The 23,317-nt window shown below is 42.1% G+C and overlaps 2 protein-coding genes across 2 annotated transcripts in view; one reads left to right on the top strand and one right to left on the bottom strand.

Moving 5' to 3' along the window:
* The window catches only part of LOC309813350 (uncharacterized protein), a 439,697-nt gene that overhangs the window by 146,156 nt on the left and 270,224 nt on the right, over positions 1-23,317 (top strand). The gene's annotated exons all lie outside the window — the stretch shown is intronic.
* The window catches only part of MYRIP (myosin VIIA and Rab interacting protein), a 180,780-nt gene that overhangs the window by 29,269 nt on the left and 128,194 nt on the right, over positions 1-23,317 (bottom strand). Inside the window, exon 10 of the mRNA XM_082638168.1 lies at positions 7,833-8,072. Within this exon, the coding sequence (XP_082494294.1) occupies positions 7,833-8,072 (240 nt within the window). The remainder of the gene's footprint in view (positions 1-7,832; positions 8,073-23,317) is intronic.

The raw sequence follows: 23,317 nt of genomic DNA, 5'->3' as shown, positions 1-23,317 counted from the left end.
ATCAGGTGATTTTTTGAATCCTTTTGAAAAGTTAAAAAAACTTCTGGTTCAGATTTTGATTTAAATTACAGTAAATGTCTACCCTCATTTTGGAAGAATTCTTCTTTACACTGTTTTTCCTACCAGCAAAACTGGTAGGTTTCTGAGAAATCTGCAGTCTTCTTGTTAAGCTTTAATTTCACATTTTTTTTGTTCCTATTATGGTTGGAATTAATTTCCATTTTATCTTCCCACTCCTCCAGTCTGGTTTGAGATTCATCTATAAATTTTAGTTATGAAATGAGGAGTTCTAATGTAAATCCCAGAACCTATTGAGCTGTATTGTGTAATTGTACTGAATGATATGGATTCATGAATAGACCTGCTACTACTAGACCTTTTCTTTGAATAGAATGAATTTTTATTTTGCATTTATTTGCATTCAAAGTTGCTGTATTCTTTTCTTTTTCTTTTATTGAAGTTGATTTACAATGTTATGCTAGTTTCAGGTGTACAGCAACATGATTCAGTTATATGTACCTATCTATATATTCTTTTCAGATTCTTTTCCCTTATAGGTTATTATAAGATGTTGAATATAGTTCCCTGTGCTATACCATAGGTCTTTTATCTATTTTATATATAGTAGTGTGCATAGTTGCTGTATTCTTTTACAGGCTCTTTTTATCTCAAGTAAATGTTTGTGATCTCTGACCTTACCCTGGGGATCCTTTATATTTCTCCACACGTTTTTCTCCCATTCTATGCAATAGCTATTTCAAACCCTCTCCACAATCCTGACACTCAAATTTCACTATCCCCTCACTTTCAGAAGGCAAACTTGCCTTCTAGTTCAGAAAGCTAGAGATGTAACCAAGCAGGACCTTATGGGGCCTTCCCAGGACAGACCACCCCCTGACCCCATGTCCTCTGCCTGCCTCTTGTTTGTAGAAAGACTTTAGCCTCCTAGGCCATCCCCGAGTTCCAAAGAATAAATTTAATAAATTCAGAAGTGAGAAAATGCCGAAACAAAGGAAAACAGTCAAGCAAGACAAAATAGTAATAGTTTAGCCATTAAACAAAGTCAAATACCTTTAGCTCCTCTCAAGGGCTATAAGATAACATTCTGAGCCATATCCTTTGAGCTGTTTTGCAAATACTGAAACCCCTGCAGGTGGAAAACATTAACTGCATGCTGACCACTAGCATGTAGGCAGGCCCCAGACAGGTTGGAACCAGAAGGTTGATGATGTTGACTCCCCATTACCTCACTACCAACCAATCAGAAGAATGCACACAAGCTGATCATGTGCCCTGCAACCCTCTCACTCACCCTATCTTTAAAAACCTTTCCGTGAAAGCCATCAGGGGTTCCGACCTCTTGAGCATTAGCCATCCCCAATCTTGCTTGGTGCCCTGCAACAAACACTACATTTTCTTTCACCACAACCCAGTGTCAGTAGATTGGCTTTACTGTGCCCAGGCGAGCAGACCCAAGTTCGGTTGGGTAACAGAGGAGCAGAGTGGGGGAAGCATAGAACATAAAACAAACTCTCTTCATCTTCCTAAACATCAAATTTACCCACTTACTTGTACCTGGACTATTCTGTCTTTGCCATTCCAATGCCAATGCCCCATCTGTTTTCTGGACCTCATCCCCTCCATTTCCCAAGAGTCCATTATTGTTGGACACTTAGGTTGTTTCAAAGTTTTCCTAGTATAAAAATATAACACTTGATGAACTGCATTGTGATATACCCTTGGCTGCTTGTCCAATTATTCCTTAGGATAAATGATTGAAAGCATATTTGCTGGATCAAAGGGTATGCACACTTTGATTGCTTAGAGTTACCAAGTCACCAGTGTGCTAATATGTGCTACTTTGTGGGTATTAGACTGCCTATTTCCCTGAACTCTTACCAACATTGATTATCGTTCTTTTTAACCATCCAATTTGTTAGGCAAAGTGGCATTTCATTATTTCAATTTGCATTTTTATTGCTTGTCTGAACAAACGATAAACTTTGCCCTGTTCATGGCTGCCTTCCCAGTGCCTCAATGTGCTTTTGTTGAATGGAAAAAATGACTGTGCACACCATATGCCAAGTTCTGGGCTAAGTTTAGGTTGTATTGAATACAGCTGAGATACAATTAAAGTTGAATATTTTTTCATATGCTTATTGGTCATTTACATTCTTCTTCTTCTTTTTTTTTTTTTTTTGCAGTACGCGGGCCTCTCACTGTTGTGGCCTCTCCCGGAGCACAGGCTCCGGACGCGCAGGCTCAGCAGCCATGGCTCACAGGCCTAGCTGCTCCGCAGCATGTGGGATCTTCCTGAACCGGGGCACGAACCCGTGTCCCCTGCATCGGCAGGCGGACTCTCAGCCACTGCGCCACCAGGGAAGCCCCATTCTTCTTTTTTTGTTTTTGTTTTTGGTGAATTGTCTGCTTATGTAGACTGCCTTTTTATCTATTAGCATTATGAGTATATTAATTCTCGAGGGCTCAGTTCATCTTTTGCCTAGAGAAGAAGATGTTCTGTTGAAGCCCTCGTGATCCAGGAGAGAACCCAGAACTCTCTTCCCAGCCGTGCAGGCCCCTCCCCCAAACACACAGGACACAAGTGTGGGAATGAGTGATGCCAGTGACAATAGGAGTGAAATGAAACCTCACCTGTTCAAGCGCTGTGGATAAGAGCTGTAGCTCTAAGTGGACAGCTAAAGCTTCTCTTTTTTCCTAACGCAGCAGTTAAATAGAAAGTTAGAAGAGGCAACAGGCATAAGGCCTACTGAGATCAGTGTAGCTTGTAAGATATAAGTGGGGACTGAACCTTTAGCGCCAACTGAAGATGGAGACATGCTTCTCAAATAAGATACTACCTGGGGTGAAAGACACTGAATCCTCATGTGGATTGTGAGTCATTTTACAAGGGTGAGACACACGTGGACCATACTTGATTTTATGTTAACACTGTGATATCGACAAAAAGTTTTTCACAAGCACATTAAACTGCAGAAACCCACAGCTCTGGGTTTTCTCAGACAACAATCAATCTGTCTGCTTATCCATTGACCAGTACTGTGTTTCTATATGACTTGATGCTAGTAAATGGGGAGCAGCTGTGAGAAGATGCACAAATCTGTCTCTTATTTGAGGAGAAAGACATTTATTACTTTAGGGAAGTCTCAATACTTTGAGGAGAATTATTCCATGAAACTATGAATATGGGAGTTATCTGCTGGTCTGTGACTCCCTTTTGAAACTAAAACACAATGATTCAGCTACTTGTGATAATTAATAAACAAAGACACTTTGCTTTCAGGACATTGCGTGTACAAATTTGACTATAATGCAAGAATTCACTAATATGAGCCTTCAACAAACACTCATGTTCCAAAAGCTTGACACATAGGACATCTTTTGTCATATAAATAGTGTCATAAATGATACTAATATCAGGAAACAAAAACCTATTTCATGCCTTACATGTCTAGAACCATGGGATTTTGGAGTGAGCAGGGACCTTGGGGATCACTGCTTTAAGCTTGGGGAGATAGGGTTTTGTGGGAGATTCAGCCCCTGCATGTAGTCTCCAAAGTCAGGCCAGGGGTTCTTGACCTTTCTTTGCGTCCTTCTCTCAGGAATGCAGCACCTGCATTTCCACGGGCAGATGGTTCTAGGAACCACTTCAGCCAGGCCTTTCTTCCATAACCATTGGCACAGCCACCTGCCCAGTGGCAGAGAGGAAGCAAGTGCTTATTCCCGGGCTTGAAGGATCCCAAGATTTGGAAGGTTGACCATGAGGTTCAATGGAACCAAGATGACTTCAATTAAAAACATGGCCTTGGGCTTCCCTGGTGGCACAGTGGTTGAGAGTCCGCCTGCTGATGCAGGGGAGGCGGGTTCGTGCCCTGGTCTGGGAAGATCCCACATGCCGTGGAGCGGCTGGGCCCGTGAGCCATGGCCGCTGAGCCTGCATGTCCGGAGCCTGTGCTCCGCAGCGGGAGAGACCACAACAGTGAGAGGCCCGCGTACCGCAAAAAAAAAAATAAAAACATGGCCTCTAGGAATCTAGGTTTCTGGGCTGGCCCCAAGTTTTACAAGCTGGTTCTTCAGGTAGTTAAAATTCAGATGGCAGTGACCATCCGTGAATTATCATTGGGCCCCCAACACCCAGCCAAAGTGAATCAACTGTAGGGACAAGTCTGCCTACAGCGAAGGGCTGACTCCCATCAAGAAACAGCGTGTTTCTAAAATGGTTCTTCTGCTGCTGGACAAGACTGTGAAGCCCTGATACCTACATGGGTTGTCATACCAAGGACACTGAACTGCCACTGATGTCCCTGTGTCTATGGGAATATGCACATTCCTCTGCTTTGGCTCCCAGAGAGAAGAACCTGTGATAGAGGCAGGAGGGATGGTGAAGTCTGGATAAAACTCTCTCCGTGTAAGGGATCCTCGTGGTCAGGCAGAGGCCATTAACAGCCAGTTAGGCATTTGGATTTCTCCACTGCTTAGTCACAAATACTGCAGTGGGTGTTTGTGAACTGGGGGCTCTGCGTGTTTTCCTGTTTGGTTACTGTCTTAGTCTGGTTTCCCCAGAAGCAGACCCTGAGACAGGGATTTGAGTGCATGGAGTTTATTTGGGAAGTGATCCCAGGAACCAGTGGAGGAGGGGGTGGGGCAAGGCAGGGAAGAGAAGGCAGCCTGATCCAGCTGGTCCTCACTGTGGGTGCCCAGAGCCAAATCTGCTGGGGAACTCGGGGCATCAGTGGGTAGCACACACTCCGTGGGTCACCACCCCAGTGGAGGCAAAGGAGTGGAGTATTTACACTCTTCACATCAGTCACTGGTTAGGGCTGCTCCTGGGGAGGAGAGTGTTATTCTCTCACTCCCAGCCTGCCTGCTGCACAGGAAGAGGAGCTCCTGCTGTGTTGGGAGTCACCAGACAGATGGACCTTGGGCCAGTGTGCAGTAGCACGGTAAAGAGATAAGGCAAGCACGAACAGCTTCTGGAACAGTTTCTTTAGCCCAGATCCACTCCCCAGTCATGGTGTGTGTGTGTACATGTGTGAGTGCTGGACAAACTAGTTGTGGTCGGATTACAAGGGAAGTCATAGTTACTCTGATCCCGAAGATGGGAACCTGGGAGGTTCTGACGTGATATGTTCCCCATTACATTCTTCAGAGCATGATGAAGCACTGAACGTGGCTACAGACCTCTGGCTTGACACTGCATGTGTGGACGGGACATAGGCACTAAGCTGTTCCCTCAGTGCTAACACAGGGACATTATTTCACGACAGTGAAATTTCTTTTCCTTGAGGTTGTTAAAATTTGCTGGGCTCTGGCTGTGTGCTACCTCTATGCTGCATAATTTAGTCATCCCAACTCTATAAGGGGGTATGATTATCCCCATTTTACAGACAAGGCCAACATGTGTTTGTCCAGTCAACAATGAAGACCTAGACTGGTTTTTAGGGATCGATATAAAAACAAGCCAGACTTGGGCTTGTCGACATGCTGGGAGCAAGTTCAAGGGCCGCAGGGCAGCTCCAGCTGCTGAGTAGAGAAAGGATTGGAGGGGCCAAGGAGGGCAGCAAGGGGGCGGGGTGTAGGAAGCAGGCAAGAAATGGCCTTGGCTTAGAACCAAAGTCCAAAGTTTGCAAACTGCATGGATGTGTTTCACAGTCAGTCTAATCCTGAAGCCTATCTCTGTACCCTTCTGCTTCTAAATAATCTTCCATAGATGAATGTATATTTCTGTTTTCCTTTAATCAGAGTAGCTGATGCCTGATGGAGAGAGAGATATTGATTACCTCTTTTTGTTTGCTATCTGGGTTTTTACATACACAAGTGATATCTGGTTGACTATTTAATCCATTGATTCATGGTCGGCGGTGGGAAGGACTTAAACTTTGAGAAACTGACACATTTGGGAGTTTGAATAAAAGCAACTCCCCTAATTTCCTGCTCAGCAAGGGCACAGGGCAGGATGGGGGCAGGATGGAAGGCTTGGCCAAACACCCAGGATTTTCCGCCTTTCCCTGTTCACATTCTGCCCAGAAGAGCACAGTATAGACGGATGGTGAGGCCTGTAGGCTGATGAGGGGCGGGTGTGCGTGGCTTATCCCAGCCTGGCATGCCGCTGGTACAGCATGAACTTTTGGTGCCTTGGGACCACCAGGCAGCAAAGCCAGTAGGATGTGGAGCCACTGTAAGAAATAATGTGATATTCTTCAGTTACCATCTGGCTCTCAGCTCTAGCAGACAAATGTGATTGTAATGGGCCATCGGTTCAAGTAACAGAGAGGATCAGAGCCCATAACCATTGAAGAGGCAATGGGTCAGAGCCCATAACCCGGGGAAGGGCTGCCTGTGAAGGCCAAGATCTGCTCTCCACCCACAGACATACTGGAGGAAAGAGACGTGCGCCATCCCCAGGCAAAGGACCCAGCAGGTTTATGAGTGAGGATTCAATGGTTATGGAGGCCGGGTTGGGAATGAATGCAAGGCAGAGTCTGAGGTGTTGGAAGGTTCAGGGCCTCAGCCATGGAGGACGGTCCCCACTTCCCTTGGGGCCTGCTCTGGACCACCTGTGGTCATTCCTGGGTTGGCCAGGCTCCTGCACAGTACCCCAGTTTGGCTGTTGAGCAGATGAAGGGGGCTCATTCTCCGTGCACGTGGGTTACCAGCAGCCTGTTAGCTTAGAGAGCCTACTCTCAGAATAGGGAAAAAATTGATCCTAAGTACAAAGAAGTTTAGATGTTACCAGATAAGATCTTATCTGAGTTCCAGAAGAGGCAGCTTGTTGTAAAGGAAAGAGCCTGTGATTTGATGCCAAGCAGGTTTGTGATGCAGCCTCAGCTCTGAAACTTACTAGGAGTGGGCCTTGGGTAAGTACCTTTGTGACTAGACTCAGTTTCCTCATCTGCAACATGGGTCTGTGTCTACCTCAAAGGTTTTATATTAAATGAACTAACGCACATGTGCAAAGCACCAGGCATGTAGGAGACACTGAACAAATGCTAGCTTCTTCCCCTTCCACTGGAGGCAGCAGGGCTATCCTGACCAGGGGGCCAAGTCTAGTGTGAACGTACTTGGTGGAGCTGTAGTGGGAACCCAGGCACGTGCTGGAGGATGGTGGGCAGAAAGGCTGGGATCCCTTTCTGCCAGAGGCAGGGTCTATTTTCTGTGCTTTTCACACAATGTCCCTTGGAACTCGGTGGCCAGCGTGGGGGAAGGAAGGGAGGATGGTGGGACTGAAGATCAGGTGGTTGGAGCTTTGGGGACCCTCAGAGCAGCAGTGCTTTTATCTGTTTAAAGCACTGGGATTCCATATAAGGTTTGTTTGAGAAAGCCTTCTGGCTAAGTCAAACAAGCCAAAATCTGGAAACTGCAGAGATAAATGATCCAGAAGGCCACTTTCAACACAAAGACTTTATACTATGAAGTGAAGCGTCATCATTGGCTAAAAGAGGATTGGCTAGATGTTCTCAATCCACAGGAAACATTCCTTCGGGAGAGGGTGGGGCGGGAAATAACACAGCTCTTTACCAATGAGAGAGACCATGGGTACTACGTTATAGACTTGAAATGTAAGGTCTGTCTTGATGAAGAATAGGAGATGAGAGGTCTTGGGAGACTTGCAAGGCCACGCGGTGCTATTTTCCTGATTGATTAACTCAGCGTTAATCAAGCAGAGTTTTCTTGGGCTCTCCCAAGTGCATAGGGATGGGCATTTTAGAGAGTGCTCTTTGGGGTCCCTGCACATCTCTGCACAAATGCAGAACCTCCCCCCACACCCCAGCTGCAGAAACCAAGCCGTCTGCAGGTGGTTTCACAGAGCTTACCTTCTTCAGCTCTTCCTGGACACTCTGGCTGTTGTCTTCAGAGGACAGACTTTCCTTCTGGTTCTCAGACTCTGTCTTGGGCTCGGACTCCTGATCCTCCCCAGAGGAAGTTTCCTTCTCACTCATTTTCATTGCCAACTCGTACAGCCTGTTTGTCCGTATCTCTTCTGCAGCGTCTGTGCCGGCCTGTGGGTGCCGAGCCTCATTGCAGATGTCAGTCTTTGATAAATCACCGGACACCTAAATGAAAGCCAGAATCATGAGCTGAAGACTCTTCTGCTACAGTCATGTTGCTTGTTGTTCCCAGTAATCCCTGAGTGAAGGACAATCCAGGAAAATGAAGCTCTTACCTGATCTGCTTTCCCTATGGATGGACTTTTTATTTTTACTTCTTCAAACACATGCATCTTAACACTTTGTTAAAAATTTAGGCAGGTGAGCACCTGTACTCAGAAAAGTGACTTCATTGTCTTTCATTTGCAAAATACTTACCGAGTGCCCACTAGGGTCAACACTGTGCTGGTGCTGAGGATGCAAAGCTGAGCAGACCCCCGCCTGCCCCCTAGTGGAGGAGACACTAAAACCCTGACAAGTGCACAGAAGCAGTGGGTGGGGAGGGAGGCTCTGATAGCCCTCTAAGGGGCACCGGATGGCAGGGCTGGGACTCAGGGAAAGCTTGCTTGTGGAGGTGGTGTTTGAGTGGAGATTCAAAGTGTAGCAGTTACCCAGCTAAAAGGGAGAGAGGAAAGAATGGTATTCTAGGCAAATCGCAGATTTTGAGATGGTGCAAGGTCCTTGCGCATACATAAGGAATACTATGTGCCCTTCCCTTGATAATTACACAATTACATCTCCGGCTCCTACTATCTCCGAAGCTCCCTCTATGAGTAGAGCCCTGACCAGGCCTGGGGAAGTCCAGGAAGACATGACATTCCAACTCTCACTCTATTTTTCACCTTATATTAGACAGATATGTATGGAATCTTAGCAAGATAACCCTCAAAGTACCATTAGGATCCACTGGACCCAATATTAGTTTGTGGTTTTTGTTGAATTTTATTTTATTTTATTTTTTATACAGTAGGTTCTTTTTTTTTTTTTTACATCTTTACTGGAGGATAATTGGTATACAACGGTGTGTTAGTTCCTGCTTTATAACAAAGTGAATCAGCTATACATATACACATGTTCCCATATCTCTTCCCTCTTGCATCTCCTCCCACTCTCCCTATCCCACCCCTCTAGGTGGTCACAAAGCACTGAGCTGATCTCCCTGTGCTTAAAGCAGTTTCTTATTAGTTATCTATTTTATACATATTTGTGTATATATATCAATCCCAAACTCCCAATTCATCCCACCCCCCACCCCCTGCTTTCCCTGCTTGGTGTCCATACATTTTTTCTCTACATCTGTGTCTCTATTTCTGCCCTGCAAACCGGTTGACCTGTACCATTTTTCTAGATTCCACATATATGCGTTAATATACGATATTTGTTTTTCTCTTTCTGACTTACTTCACTCTGTATGACAGTCTCTGGGTCCATCCACGTCTCTACAAATGACCCAATTTCATTCCTTTTTACGGCTGAGTAATATCCCATTGTATATATGTACCACATCTTCTTTATCCATTCGTCTGTCAGTGGGCATTTAGGTTGCTTCCGTGTCCTGGCTATTGGAAATAGAGCTGCAATGAACATTGGGGTGCATGTGTCTTTTTGAATTATGGCTTTCTCAGGGTATATGCCCAGTAGTGGGATTGCTGGGTCATAAGGTAATTCTATTTTTAGTATTTTAAGGATCCTCCATACTGTTCTCCATAGTGGCTGTATCAATTTACATCCCCACAAACAGTGCAAGAGGGTTCCCTTTTCTCCACACCCTCTCCAGCATTTGTTGTTTGTAGATTTTCTGATGATGGCCATTCTAACCAGTGTGAGGTGATACCTCATTGTAGTTTTGATTTGCATTTCTCTAATAATTAGTGATGTTGAGCAGCTTTTCATGTGCTTCTTGGCCATCTGTATGTCTTCTTTGGAGAAATGTCTATTTAGGTCTTCTGCCCATTTTTTGAATGGGCTGCTTGTTGTTTTAATATTGAGCTGCATGAGCTGTTTATATATTTTGGAGATTAATCTTTTGCCCGTTGATTCGTTTGCAAATATTTTCTCCCACTCTAAGGGTTGTCTTGTTTATAGTTTACTTTGCTGTGCAAAAGCTTTGAAGTTTCATTAGGTCCCATTATTTTTTTATTTTTTATTTTTTCCATTAATCCAGGAGGTGGGTTTTTATTTCCATTAATCCAGGAGGTGGGTCAAAAAAGATCTTGCTGTGATTTATGTCAAAGAGTGTTCTTCCTATGTTTTCCTCTAAGAGTTTTATAGTGTCCGGTTACATTTAGGTCTTTAATCCATTTTGAGTTTATTTTTGAGTATGGTGTTAGGGAGTGTTCTAATTTCATTCTTTACATGTAGCTGTCCAGTTTTCCCAGAACCACTTATTGAAGAGACTGTCTTTTCTCCATTATATATCCTCGCCTCCTTTGTCATAGATTAGTTGACCATAGGTGCATGGGTTTATCTCTGGGCTTTCTATCCTGTTCCATTGATCTATATTTCTGTTTTTGTGCCAGTACCATATTGTCTTGATTACTGTAGCTTTGTAGTATAGTCTGAAATCAGAGAGTCTGATTCCTCCAGCTCCGTTTTTTTCCCTCAAGATTGTTTTGGCTATTTGGGGTCTTTTGTGTCTCCATACAAATTAAATTTTTTTTGTTCTATTCTGTAAAAAATGCCATTGGTAATTTGATAGGGATTGCATTGAATCTTTAGATTGCTTTGGGTAATATAGTCATTTTCACAATATTGATTCTTCCAATCCAAGAACATGGTATATGTCTCCATCTGTTTGTTTCATCTTTGATTTCTTTCATCAGTGTCTTATAGTTTTCTGAGTAGAGGTCTTTTGCCTCCTTAGGTAGGTTTATTCCTAGGTATTTTATTCTTTTTGATGTGATGGTAAATGGGATTGTTTCCTTAATTTCTCTTTCTGATCTTTCATTGTTAGTGTATAGGGATGCAAGAGATTTCTGTGCATTCATTTTGTATCCTGCAACCTTACCAAATTCATTGATTAGTTCTAATAATTTTCTGGTGGCATCTTTAGGATTCTCTATGTATAGTATCATGTCATCTGCAAACAGTGACACTTTTACTCCTTTTCCAGTTTGTATTCTTTTTATTTCGTTTTCTTTTTTGATTGCCATGGCTGGGACGTCCAAAACTATGTTGAATAATAGTGGAAAGAGTGGACATTGTTGTCTTGTTCCTGAAATGCTTTCAGTTTTTCACCATTGAGAATGATGTTTGCTGTGGGTTTGTCATATATTGCCTTTATTATGTCGAGGTAGGTTCCCTCTATGCCCACTTTCTGGACGGTTTTTCTCATAAATGGGTGTTGAATTTTGTCAAAAGCTTTTTCTGTATCTATTGAGATGATCATATGATTTTTATTCTTTAATTTGTTAATTGATTTGCATATATTGAAGAATCGTTGCATCCTTGGGATGAATTCCACTTGATCATGGTGTATGATTCTTTTAATGTGTTGGATTCTTTTTGCTAGTATTTTGTTGAGGATTTTTGCATCTATATTCATCGGTGATATTAGTCTGTAATTTTCTTTTCTTTGTAGTATATTTGTCCGGTTTTGGTATCAGGGTGATGGTGGCCTCGTAGAATGAGTTTGGGAGTTTTCCTTCCTCTGCAATTTTTTGGAAGAGTTTGAGAAGAATGGGTGTTAGCTCTTCTCTAAATGTTTGATAGAATTCATCTGTGAAGCCATCTGGTCCTGGACTTTTGTTTGTTGGAAGATTTTAAATCAGTTTCAATTTCATTTCTTGTGATTGGTCCGTTCATATTTTCTGTTTCTTCCGGTTCAGTCTTGGAAGGTTATACCTTTCTAAGAATTTGTCCATTTCTTCCAGGTTGTCCATTTTATTGGCATAGAGTTGCTTGTAGTAGTCTCTTAGGATGCTTTGTATTTCTGAGGTGTCCTTTGTAACTTCTCCTTTTTCATTTCTAATTTTATTGATTTGAGTCCTCTCCCTCTTTTACTTGATGAGTCTGGCTACAGGTTTATCAATTTTGTTTATCTTCTAAAGAACTAGCTTTTAGTTTTATTGATCTTTGCTATTGTTTTCTTTGTTTCTATTTCATTTATTTCTGCTCTGATCTTTATGATTTCTTTCCTTCTACTAACTTTGGGTTTTGTTTGTTCTTCTTTCTCTAGTTCCTTTAGGTGTAAGGTTAGATTGTTTATTTGAGACTTTACTTGTTTCTTGAGGTAGGATTGTATTGCTATAAACTTCCCTCTTAGAACTGCTTTTGCTGCATCCCATAGGTTTAGGATCGTTGTGTTTCGTTGTCATTTGTCTCTAGGTATTTTTTAATTTCATCTTTGATTTCTTCAGTGATCTCTTGGTTATTTAGTAATGTATTGTTTAGCCTCCATGTGTTTGTGTTTTTACATTTTTTTCCCTGTAATTGATTTCTAATCTCTTAGTGTTGTGGTCAGAAAAGATGCTTTATATGATTTCACTTTTCTTAAATTTACCAAGGCTTGATTTGTGACCCAAGATGTGATCTATCCTGGAGAATGTGTTCACTTGAGAAAAAAGTGTAATCTGCTGTTTTTGGATGGAATGTCCTATTAATATAAATTAAATCCATCTGGTCTATTGTGTCATTTAAAGCTTGTGTTTCCTTATTAATTTTCTGTCTGGATGATCTGTCCATTGGTGCAAGTGAGGTGTTAAAGTCCCCCACTATTATTGTGTTACTGTCAATTTCTTCTTTTATAGCTGTTAGTTTAGCATTTGCCTTATGTATTGAGGTGCTCCTATGTTGGGTGCATATATATTTATAATTGTTATATCTTCTTCTTGGATTGATCTCTTGATCTTTATGTAGTGTCCTTCCTTGTCTCCTGTAACATTCTTTATTTTGAAGTCTATTTTATCTGATATGAGTATTGCTACTCCAGCTTTCTTTTGATTTCCACTTGCATGGAATATCTTTTTCCATCCCTTCACTTTCGGTATGTATGTGTCCCTAGGTCTGACGTGGGTCTCTTGTAGACAGCATATATGTGGGTCTTGTTTTTGTATCCATTCAGTGAGCCTGTGTCTTTTGGTTGGAGCATTTAATCCATTCACATTTAAGGTAATTATCGATATGTATGTTCCTATTACCATTTTCTTAATTGTTGTGGATTTGTTTTTGTAGGTCCTTTTCTTCTCTTGTTTTTCCCACTTAGAAAAGTTCCTTTAGCATTTGTTGTAGAGCTGGTTTGGTGGTGCTGAATTCTCTTAGCTTTTGTTTGTCTGTAATGGTTTTGATTTCTCCATCAAATCTGAATGAGATTCTTGCCAGGTGGAGTAAGCTTGGTTGTAGGTTCTTACCTTTCATCACTTTAAATACATCATGCCACTCCCTTCTGGCTTGTAGAGTGTCTGCTGAGAAATCAGCTATTAACCTTATGGGAGTTCCCTTGTATGTTATTTTTCGTTTTTCCCTTGTTGCTTTCAATAATTTTTCTTTGTCTTTAATTTTTGTTAATTCGATTACTATGTGTCTTGGCATGTTTCTCTTTGGGTTTATCCTGCTTGGGTCTCTCTTCACTTCCTGGACTTGGGTGGCTATTTCCTTTCCCATGTTAGGGAAGTTTTCAACTATAATCACTTCAAATATTTTCTCTGGTCCCTTCTCTCTCTCTTCTCCTTCTGGAACCCATATAATGTGAATTTTGGTGCATTTAATGTTTTCCCAGAGGTCTCTTAGGCTGCCTTCATTTCTTTTCATTCTTTTTTCTTTATTCTGTTCCATGGCAGTGAATTCCACCATTCTGTCTTCCAGGTCACTTGTCAGTTCTTCTGCCTCAGTTATTCTGCTATTGACTCCTTCCAGTGTAGTTTTCATTTCAGTTATTGTTCATCTCTGTTTGTTTGTTCTTTAATTCTTCTAGGTCTTTGTTAAACATTTCTTGCATGTTTTCCATGTTTGCCTCCATTGTTTTTCCGAGGTCTTGGATCATCTTCACTATCATTATTCTGAATTTTTTTTCTGGAAGGTTGCCTGTCTCCACTTCATTTAGTTGTTTTTCTGGGGTTTTTATCTTGTTCCTTCATCTGTTGCATAGTCCTCTGCCTTTTCATTTTGTCTATCTTTCTGTGAATGTTGTTTTTGTTCCACAGGCTGCAGGATTGTAGTTCTTGCTTCTGTTGTCTGCCCTCTGGTGGATGAGGCTATCTAAGAGGCTTGTGCAAGCTTCCTGATGGGAGGGACTGGTGGTGGGTAGACCTGGGTGTTGCTCTGGTGGGCAGAGCTTAGAAAACTTTAATCTGCTTGTCTGCTGATGGGTGGGGCTGACTTCCCTCCCAGTTGGTTGTCTGGCCTGAGGCAACCCAGCCCTGGAGCCTGCAGGCTCTTTGGTGGGGATAATGGCAGACTCCAGGAGGGCTCAAGCCAAGGAGTACTTCCCAGAACTTCCACTGCCAGTGTCCCTGTCCCCGAGGTGAGCCACAGCCTCCCCCCAGCTCTGCAGGAGACCCTCCAACACTAGCAGGTAGGTCTGGTTCATTCTCCCCTGGGGTCACTACTCCTTCCCCCTGGGTTCTGATGCACACACAACTTTGTGTGTGCCCTTCAAGAGTGGAGTCTCTGTTTCCCCCAGTCCTTTTGAAGTCCTGCAATCAAATCCTGCTAGCATTCAAAGTCTGATTCTCTGGGAATTCCTCCTCCTGCTTTCAGACCCCCAGGTTGGGAAGCCTGACGTGGGGCTCAGAACCTTCACTCCAGTGGGAGGACTTCTGTGGTATAGTTGTTCTCCAGCTTGTGAGTCACACACGCAGCAGTTATGGGATTTGATTTTATTGTGATTGTGCCCCTCCTACCATCTCTCTGCATCTTCTCCTTTGTCTTTGGATGTGGGGTATCTTTTTTGGTGAGTTCCAGTGTCTTCCTGTAGATAATTGTTCAGCAGTTAGTTGTGATTCTGATGCTCTCGCAAGAGGGAGCGAGCACATGTCCTTCTACTCCACCATCCTGAACCAATCTCCCCAGTATTAGTTTTTGAGTTTCCTCTTTAAGTTGTTCTATCTATTTATAATGCTTGATATTTCATGGCTTTTATTCTTTCTTGAAGGACTCTCAACGAACAAAGAGAAAATGTACTAATTTTGTAAATAAAACTCATTCTATTTTGCAATTACTATCTGGGTTCATTGGATGCTTTTATAAATCTAAGATACATGGAGGGATTTCTATGATCTCATTTTCCTTATCTTTTGAAATATTTTGCTGTTTCATCATCCTGGGAATTATCTTTCATCATTACTCATCAAATATTTCCAATTATGCTAAAAAGAGACTAGAATAATAAAACAGAAGAATGGAATTACCAAAAGGATGATTCAACATCAGAATAAATCATCACCATTTTGAGTCTGCTTTTAGCTCATTGTATATGGTTGAGAATTCAAAATTTTTCATAATGGCAAAGGAATAAAACAGACAGAGAACATTTCACAATTAGATGACTCGGAAGATGAAGTTAAAGAGAAGAGCAGCTCCCCAGACTCTAACGATGATGATGGAATTGATTGTATAAGTAAAATCCCAGACTAAGAATCTTCAGATGACAGTGTCCTAGGTGAATTTTCTCAACCCAAGAATCGATGAGTAAACAACGTATTTATCAGGATAAGAGAAAAGATGGTATTTTCATTCAGTTAGTCATTCAACAAGAAGGGCTTCATCACACATATTTTGCAACAAGAATCTAGACCATCCTGTTCTGCTAAAAAGATGTGTGGCAGATTCTTTATGATGTTTGTGCACCAAATTTGTTGATACAGTTTGTAATTGGACAAATGCTAAAGGGAGATGTCTATATAAAAGTGATTAGAAGAAGACAGATGACAGAAATGAAAAAAAAATCACTGGATTGATAAAAGAAAAGGAGTTCCTTGGAAATGATAATTTTTTTTTTTCTGGCCCTGAGTAAGAATCATGATGAGGGCCTTGTGAGAGGTGAGTAATGCCCCCATTATGCCTGAGAAGGAAGAGTCCCTTGGTCTGAGGACTTGGGGCAGCTCCATGGGAAGAATGGTCTCTGAGCAGGTTCTTGAGAGGTGAGGAGCATTTTAATATGTAGACATGGGGACAAGCATTCTTGATGAGGAAGCAGCAGGATCACTAAGACCCAGGGTGTATGAAACTGCTCAGTATAGTTAGAGGAATAAGGCTCAGAAGTGGAGAGAGTGGGGAACTTGCGGGTATGGAGAAAACAGGCCTGGGTCAGACTGCAGAGGGTTAAGCATCCACCTAAGGAACTGAGCTTTCTCTGTCAAATGTCTCCCAGGCTCCTGGGTGGCCCCAAGGGCATCCAGAAGCTGGCTCATGGAAGATCTTTGGTGTGGCTCGAAAGTGAGCACCCAGGGGCTCCCTACAGTGGAAATGAGCTAGCTGCCCTGGGGCTGGACAGCCGTGTGGGAAGCGGATGAAAGTGAGAGCCGAGCTGGGGCCTGAGGGAGAGATCCTGGGTTCTGACTGAGCACACAGGAGAGGGAGCCTTAGACACTGGTGGAGGATGCTGGGCGGGGAGCAGGAGGGGGATGACTTAATGAACAGGGGCCCCATCACTGAGAGACCTGCAGGGACCCAGAGGACACTGCTCAGCTCTAAGAGGACGCCAGAAGCTCCCCTCCCCACCCCCAAGACAGCGAAGGTAGGGAAAGTGGAGGGGTTGGACGACTGGTTATTTATTTTAAAAAACACAGTTTTAAACAGATAGTTGATTAAATTGCAAGAGGCTAAATGTTCCTTGGGTTGCCTGGCTTACATTCCCGGCTCTTCAGAATGCGGTGGCTGATGAGGAAATTTAAGGCAGTTATGGAAGATCAAAATGTTGCCTTTTCTTTGCACACTTCCTTTTAATGTGTGGAACATGGATATTCTGGCTAAATAAAGATGTAAAATTTTAAACACCTGATGACGGAATACTCATTAAGATAAGCTAGTACATTTTCTTAAGCAAGAGACTTATAATCTATTCTCGGTGGTCTGCAAGTTCTTTATACTAATTTTTAAATTTTGGTTTTCATTTCACTGATAACCTAAAAAAAACCCGACACACATTCTGGATTACCAGGGCAACCACCTTACAGCTGAGTGCTGCCATGGATCGCCATTCCTTTGTTTGCATTTATGCTTCTGGTGGTGCTAAAGATTTCTTACCTTGACATTATTTAAATTTGAATGCAGCTGTTCTCAAACTAGATATCCTTTGAAAAATTCTTGTGTACTCTGTGAATTTTCAAGATTGAGAAACAAAGAGATGGAAATAAAGGGAGGCAATGGGTATGTGAGAACTGGACGGTTCTCGCAGCTGAGCACAGCCATGTGGGTGAGCACTGCCCTCGGTGAGGCACACAGAACCTCCTTCAAGGGTCTCACTCATTCCCTCTGTATCCACAAAGACACTGAGGGTGAGTAGGCTGTCCAAGGTCAGGTGGCTAGTGTATGGCTGAGCTGAAGATGGCCTGACCCCGAAGGCCAAGCTCTTTGCATTATTCTAAGATGAGGCTAGAAGCTCCAAAGTAAACCATGCTCCTTAGAAGGAGAACAGTTAGCAGAGCCACAGTCTCAGAGGAGTGTCCTTACCTTCAGTCGCCCTAGTGGTCTGTCTTTATAGACCTTGAAATCCTGCCTGCTTTAATTCAAAGCAGTTTTTCTCCTACTCAGCCTTATCATCATCCTCATCAAAATTCTCGGCACATTTGAAGGGAGCAATGTCAATGTCTAAACAACTGCAGTCCTAGCAACACTTTTTCCTAGAGCCTGGCTTTCAGCTGCCAGGTCATTTGAGGGGGAGGTGGGAGGCTCTGGGTTTTCTCCATCTTTTTAAAAAGAGCTCTGCTGAAGAATTGCTCTCAGATGTTACATGTCAGCCTTCATTGAATATATCCTGGTGTCCTGGTGGCTCTCCCCAGCCCCTGTGGTGAAAGATACTGAACCTGACCTAAAAAATCAGAATTTCTGAAGCTTGCTTTTAGATATCATTTTAGTCAACTTCAGAGAAAAGCCCCAACAGGTTAACTAACCCTGGAGGCACAGTACGTGACAAATGTACATAGTTTTACTTGCAAATCCCTTGGCATATTTATCCCGAATCCAAGAAGAGCAGAATGAGACTTGGGGCTGGCTGACTCCACTGTTGACCTGTTTCTTCCGAGGACTCGAAAAAGTTCTGTCTCTGGTGCCTTAAGATAGAGGTGTGTCCTCTCCCAGTGTATTGCTGTTAACCTAAAACTAGATTTATTCACATGCTGTACTCTGGTGAATAAGGCATTTTAAAAAAATAACTGGTGTGATAAGAACAGTCATACATATCAAAATATACATCAAATCCTTGGTCAACTTAACAGGGTGGAAATGGGAAGATGGAACCTGGAATTTTATCAAATTTAATATTATAATATTATAATCTTCCTGCCTCAAGCAGAACTCTACCTGGAAGGGTCTGAGTTGGGTCAGTGGAGCTGCACAGAAGGCAGATATGGGGCCCGGATCTTGGGGATGAATTTGATGAAGGAGGTTATGGGAACTTAGCACCTGGGTGTCACCTGGAAGCCTTAATTTTAGCTTTTATAATTACAGGTCAGTTGTCCTGGTGTGAATTCCAAGCTGTTCTCTGAGTCCTTCATATTAAAAAATTGATTTCAAAATAAACAAAACCTTAATCAAATCTGGGTCACATCTCCCTCTCCCAGAACCCAAATCCCTCTGACGGATTGGCTCTGCCCCTAGTCTGTTTTCCCTTTATAATCTCCTATCTGGCAGAATTAACTATGCCATTTGTTGAAACAGCAGCCATTTATTCCCTAGAATTATGGCAATCATATAAAATATCTGGAAAATCATTAACCTGGACTTCTCAGGTCAATATTTACATGAGGAACAGGCATTTAAGACACAGTTATTTTCATACTGACCACAGTTGGCCTATTACTTTGTGGAAAAATCCTTTAGGAAGGGAGCAGCATTAATAGTGGATTTCATCTTTGTTTTTTTCTTTGACTCTGGATTGGCATTGGGTGTAGACTAAGTTACATGATCCTTGGATTTTGATGATGATTCAGAACCTGGACCATAATGCAGGCGTGAGAGTCAGAATCTCAGAAGGGGCAGGAAGAGTCTCCTGAACAATCACATGATGACCTTCAGGGTAGAGGCTGGGGTAGCGGGGCTGAGGGGTGTTCCAGATTCCCTTCTTTTCATTGTAAATGACTTGCTATCTGTTGTGAGTGGACTGGGTTCAAGTCCCTGCCATATAGAGAGCTCAACATTTGCCTCATGGAATGAACATGGTTTTACTGCCAGAAGTAAGTAAAAGCTTTAACTGTCAGGTAGCCCCTCTATTTGATATCTGCCCAAAGTAGGGCTATAAGTTAACTATAGCAAAACAAAAGTCAGTATTTTTGGTGGATGATCCTTAATATCCAACAGAGTCCTGTTTAAAAGTGTAAAGCTCTGAGCGCTTGTGTTTATGCACATTTCTCCCCCTACTGGGGAGAAGACTTAATAATTCATCAGGTTCTCAAAAGGGCCTATGACACAAGAATGTTTAAGAAACACTGTTATACAGCAAATGTCTCATTGTTTTCTAGACCTGTTCTCTGCAACCGGCTTGTCTTAGAGGGCGCACCCAGCAATTCTCACCAATAAGGGGAATCACTTGACAGATACTTGACTCAAGATTTTTCTGCTGTCGAGCGGGTATTTGGTCATACTTGCTCTAAACTGTTTGCAGGTTATGATCTGTACTTGCTTAGGCTGCTGTGGAGGTGGGAGTGAGAGGAATGGGGGGACGGGAGCCTTGTCTCAGAGAGGCTCTTTAAGTTTTCATTTAAAGGAAGTTTCCACACCTAAAAAGATATGAAAATCAATGGTGAAGAATTGGGGATGGGGAGGTGGGGACTGTCACCCTTTGGTCTGTGTACTGGAGGAAATTCAAACACCATTTGAGAAGATTTAAGGGCTTACTTGGGAGCGTTCTCTTGACACAGCTCCGAGGTGGGTGGACCCGTCAGGTCCCTCAGTGTTCATGGGCCTGGGGGTGTTGCCATACTACCCCCAACATGCATGGTCTTGCAGGCACTTGTCAGGTGCATCCCTTTGAATTCAGAGCTGCACAGCACTCATGAGCCAGGGCCTGGGGAAGCAGCCATCCACTCCTCTACAGATCCTAAAACTTAATCCTGGAGCAACCCGGACCAGCAGAGGTCAGAGTATTTTGGCCCCTCGTAGACCTGACCTGACTGAGTTGTCCCTAGAGTGATGTATTGGTCCACACTGAGGGACACTGTGAGAAGCAGCCTCCAAAGTGTGTGTTCGTTTGAAGCAGTTTATTGTGGAGGGTGCTGTATTCTGCATTCTCTCCACAAGGACCCATGAGATAAATTTCTCTTGGATCTCAGGTCAAGGAGCAGCATCTTTTTTATTTTATTTTATTTTATTTTTATTTTTAAATTTTTTAATTTAATTTTATTTATTTTTTTATACAGCAGGTTCTTATTAGTCATCAATTTTATACACCTCATTGTATACATGTCAATCCCAATCGCCCAATTCATCACACACACCCCCACCGCCACCCCACACACACACAGCTTTCCTCCCTTGGTATCCATACGTTTGTTCTCTACATGTGTGTCTCAATTTCTGCCCTGCAAACCGGCTCATCTGTACCATTTTTCTAGGATCCACATATATGTGTTAATATACGATATTTGTTTTTCTCTTTCTGACTTCCTTCACTATGTATGACAGTCTCCAGATACATCCACGTCTCTACAAATGACCCAATTTTGTTCCTTTTTATGGCTGAGTAATATCCCATTGTATATATGTACCACATCTTCTTTATCCATTCGTCTGTCAGTGGGCATTTAGGTTGCTTCCATGACCTGGCTATTGTAAATAGTGCTGCAATGAACATTGGAGGTGCATGTGTCTTTTTGAATTATGTTTTTCTCTGGGTATATGCCCAGTAGTGGGGTTGCTGGATCATATGGTAATTCTATTTTTAGTTTTTTAAGGAACCTCCATACTGTTCTCCATAGTGGCTGTATCAATTTACATTCCCACCAACAGTGCAACAGGGTTCACTTTTCTCCACACCCTCTCCAGCATTTGTTGTTTGTAGATTTTCTGATGATGCCCATTCTAACTGGTGTGAGGTGATACCTCATTGTAGTTTTGATTTGCATTTCTCTAATAATTAGTGATGGGGCTTCCCTGGTGGCGCAGTGGTTGAGAGTCCGCCTGCCGATGCAGGGGACACGGGTTCGTGCCCCAGTCCGGGAAGATCCCACATGCCGTGGAGCGGCTGGGCCTGTGAGCCATGGCCACTGAGCCTGCGCGTCCGGAGCCGGTGCTCCGCGACGGGAGAGGCCACAGCAGTGAGAGGCCCGCATACCGCAAAAAAAAAAAAAAAAAAAAAAAAAAAAAGAAAAAGAAAAAAAAATAATTAGTGATGTTGAGCAGCTTTTCATGTGCTTCTTGGCCATCTGTATGTCTTCTTTGGAGAAATGTCTATTTAGGTCTTCTGCCCATTTTTGGATTGGGTTGTTTGTTTTTTTAATACTGAGCTGCATGAGCTGTTTGTATATTTTGGAGATTAATCCTTTGTCCATTGATTCGTTTGCAAATATTTTCTCCCATTCTGAGGGTTGTCTTGTCGTCTTGTTTATGGTTTCCTTTGCTGTGCAAAAGCTTTGAAGTTTCATTAGGTCCCATTTGTTTATTTTTGTTTTTATTTCCATTACTCTAGGAGGTAGATCAAAAAGATCTTGCTGTGATTTATGTCAAAGAGTGTTCTTCCTATGTTTTCCTCTAAGAGTTTTATAATGTCTGGTCTTACATTTAGGTCTTTAATCCATTTTGAGTTTATTTTTGTGTATAGTGTTAGGTAGTGTTCTAATCTCATTCTTTTACATGTATGTGTCCAGTTTTCCCAGAACCACTTATTGAAGAGACTGTCTTTTCTCCATTGTATATCCTTGCCTCCTTTGTCATAGATTAGTTGACCATAGGTGTGTGGGTTTATCTCTGGGCTTTCTATCCTGTTTCATTGATCTATGTTTCTGTTTATGTGCCAGTACCATATTGTCTTGATTACTGTAGCTTTATAATATAGTCTGAAATTAGGGAGTCTGATTCCTCCAGCTCTGTTTTTTTCCCCTCAAGACTGCTTTGGCTATTCAGAGTCTTCTGTGTTTCCATACAAATTTTAAGATTTTTTATTCTAGTTCTGTAAAAAATGCCATTGATAATTTGATAGGGATTGCACTGAATCTGTAGATTGCTTTGGGTAGTATGGTCATTTTCACAATATTGATTCTTCCAATCCAAGAACATGGTATATCTCTCCATCTGTTCGTATTATCTTTAATTTCTTTCATCAGTGTCTTATAGTTTTCTGCATACAGGTCTTTTGTCTCCGTAGGTAGGTTTATTCCTAGGTATTTTATTCTTTTTGTTGCAACGGTAAATGGGAGTGTTTCCTTAATTTCTCTTTCAGATTTTTCATCATTAGTATACAGGAATGCAAGAGACTTCTGTGCATTAATTTTGTATTCTGCAACTTTACCAAATTCATTGATTAGCTCTAGTAGTTTTCTGGTGGCATCTTTAGGATTCTCTATGTATAGTATCATGTCATCTGCGAACAGTGGCAGTTTTACTTCTTCTTTTACAATTTGTATTCCTTTTATTTCTTTTTCTTCTCTGATTGCCATGGCTAGGACTTCCAAAACTATGTTGAATAGTAGTGGTGAGAGTGGACATCCTTTTCTTGTTCCTGATCTTAAAGGAAATGCTTTCAGTTTTTCACCATTGAGAATGTTTTCTGTGGGTTTGTCGTATATGGCCTTTATTATGTTGAGGTAGTTTCCCTCTGTGCCTACATTCTGGAGAGTTTTTATCATAAATGGGTGTTGAATTTTGTCAAAAGCTTTTTCTGCATCTATTGAGATGATCATATGGTTTTTATTCTTCAGTTTGTTAATATGGTGTATCACATTGATTGATTTGCATATATTGAAGAATCCTTGCATCCCTGGGATAAATCCCACTTGATCATGGTGTATGATCCTTTTAATGTGCTGTTGGATTCTGTAGTATTTTGTTGAGGATTTTTGCATCCATATTCATCAGTGATATTGGTCTGTAATTTTCTTTTTTTATAGTATCTTTGTCTGGTTTGTGTATCAGGGTGATGGTGGCCTCATAGAATGAGTTTGGGAGTTTTCCTTCCTCTGCAATTTTTTGGAAGAGTTTGAGAAGGATGGGTGTTAGCTCTTCTGTAAATGTTTGATAGAATTCACCTGTGAAGCCATCTGGTCCTGGACTTTTGTTTGTTG

This window comes from Mesoplodon mirus (genome assembly GCF_964341445.2).
Source record: "Mesoplodon mirus genome assembly, chromosome: 12".
In the NCBI taxonomy this organism is placed as follows: domain Eukaryota; kingdom Metazoa; phylum Chordata; class Mammalia; order Artiodactyla; family Ziphiidae; genus Mesoplodon; species Mesoplodon mirus.
This window is presented reverse-complemented; position numbering and strand designations above follow the sequence as displayed.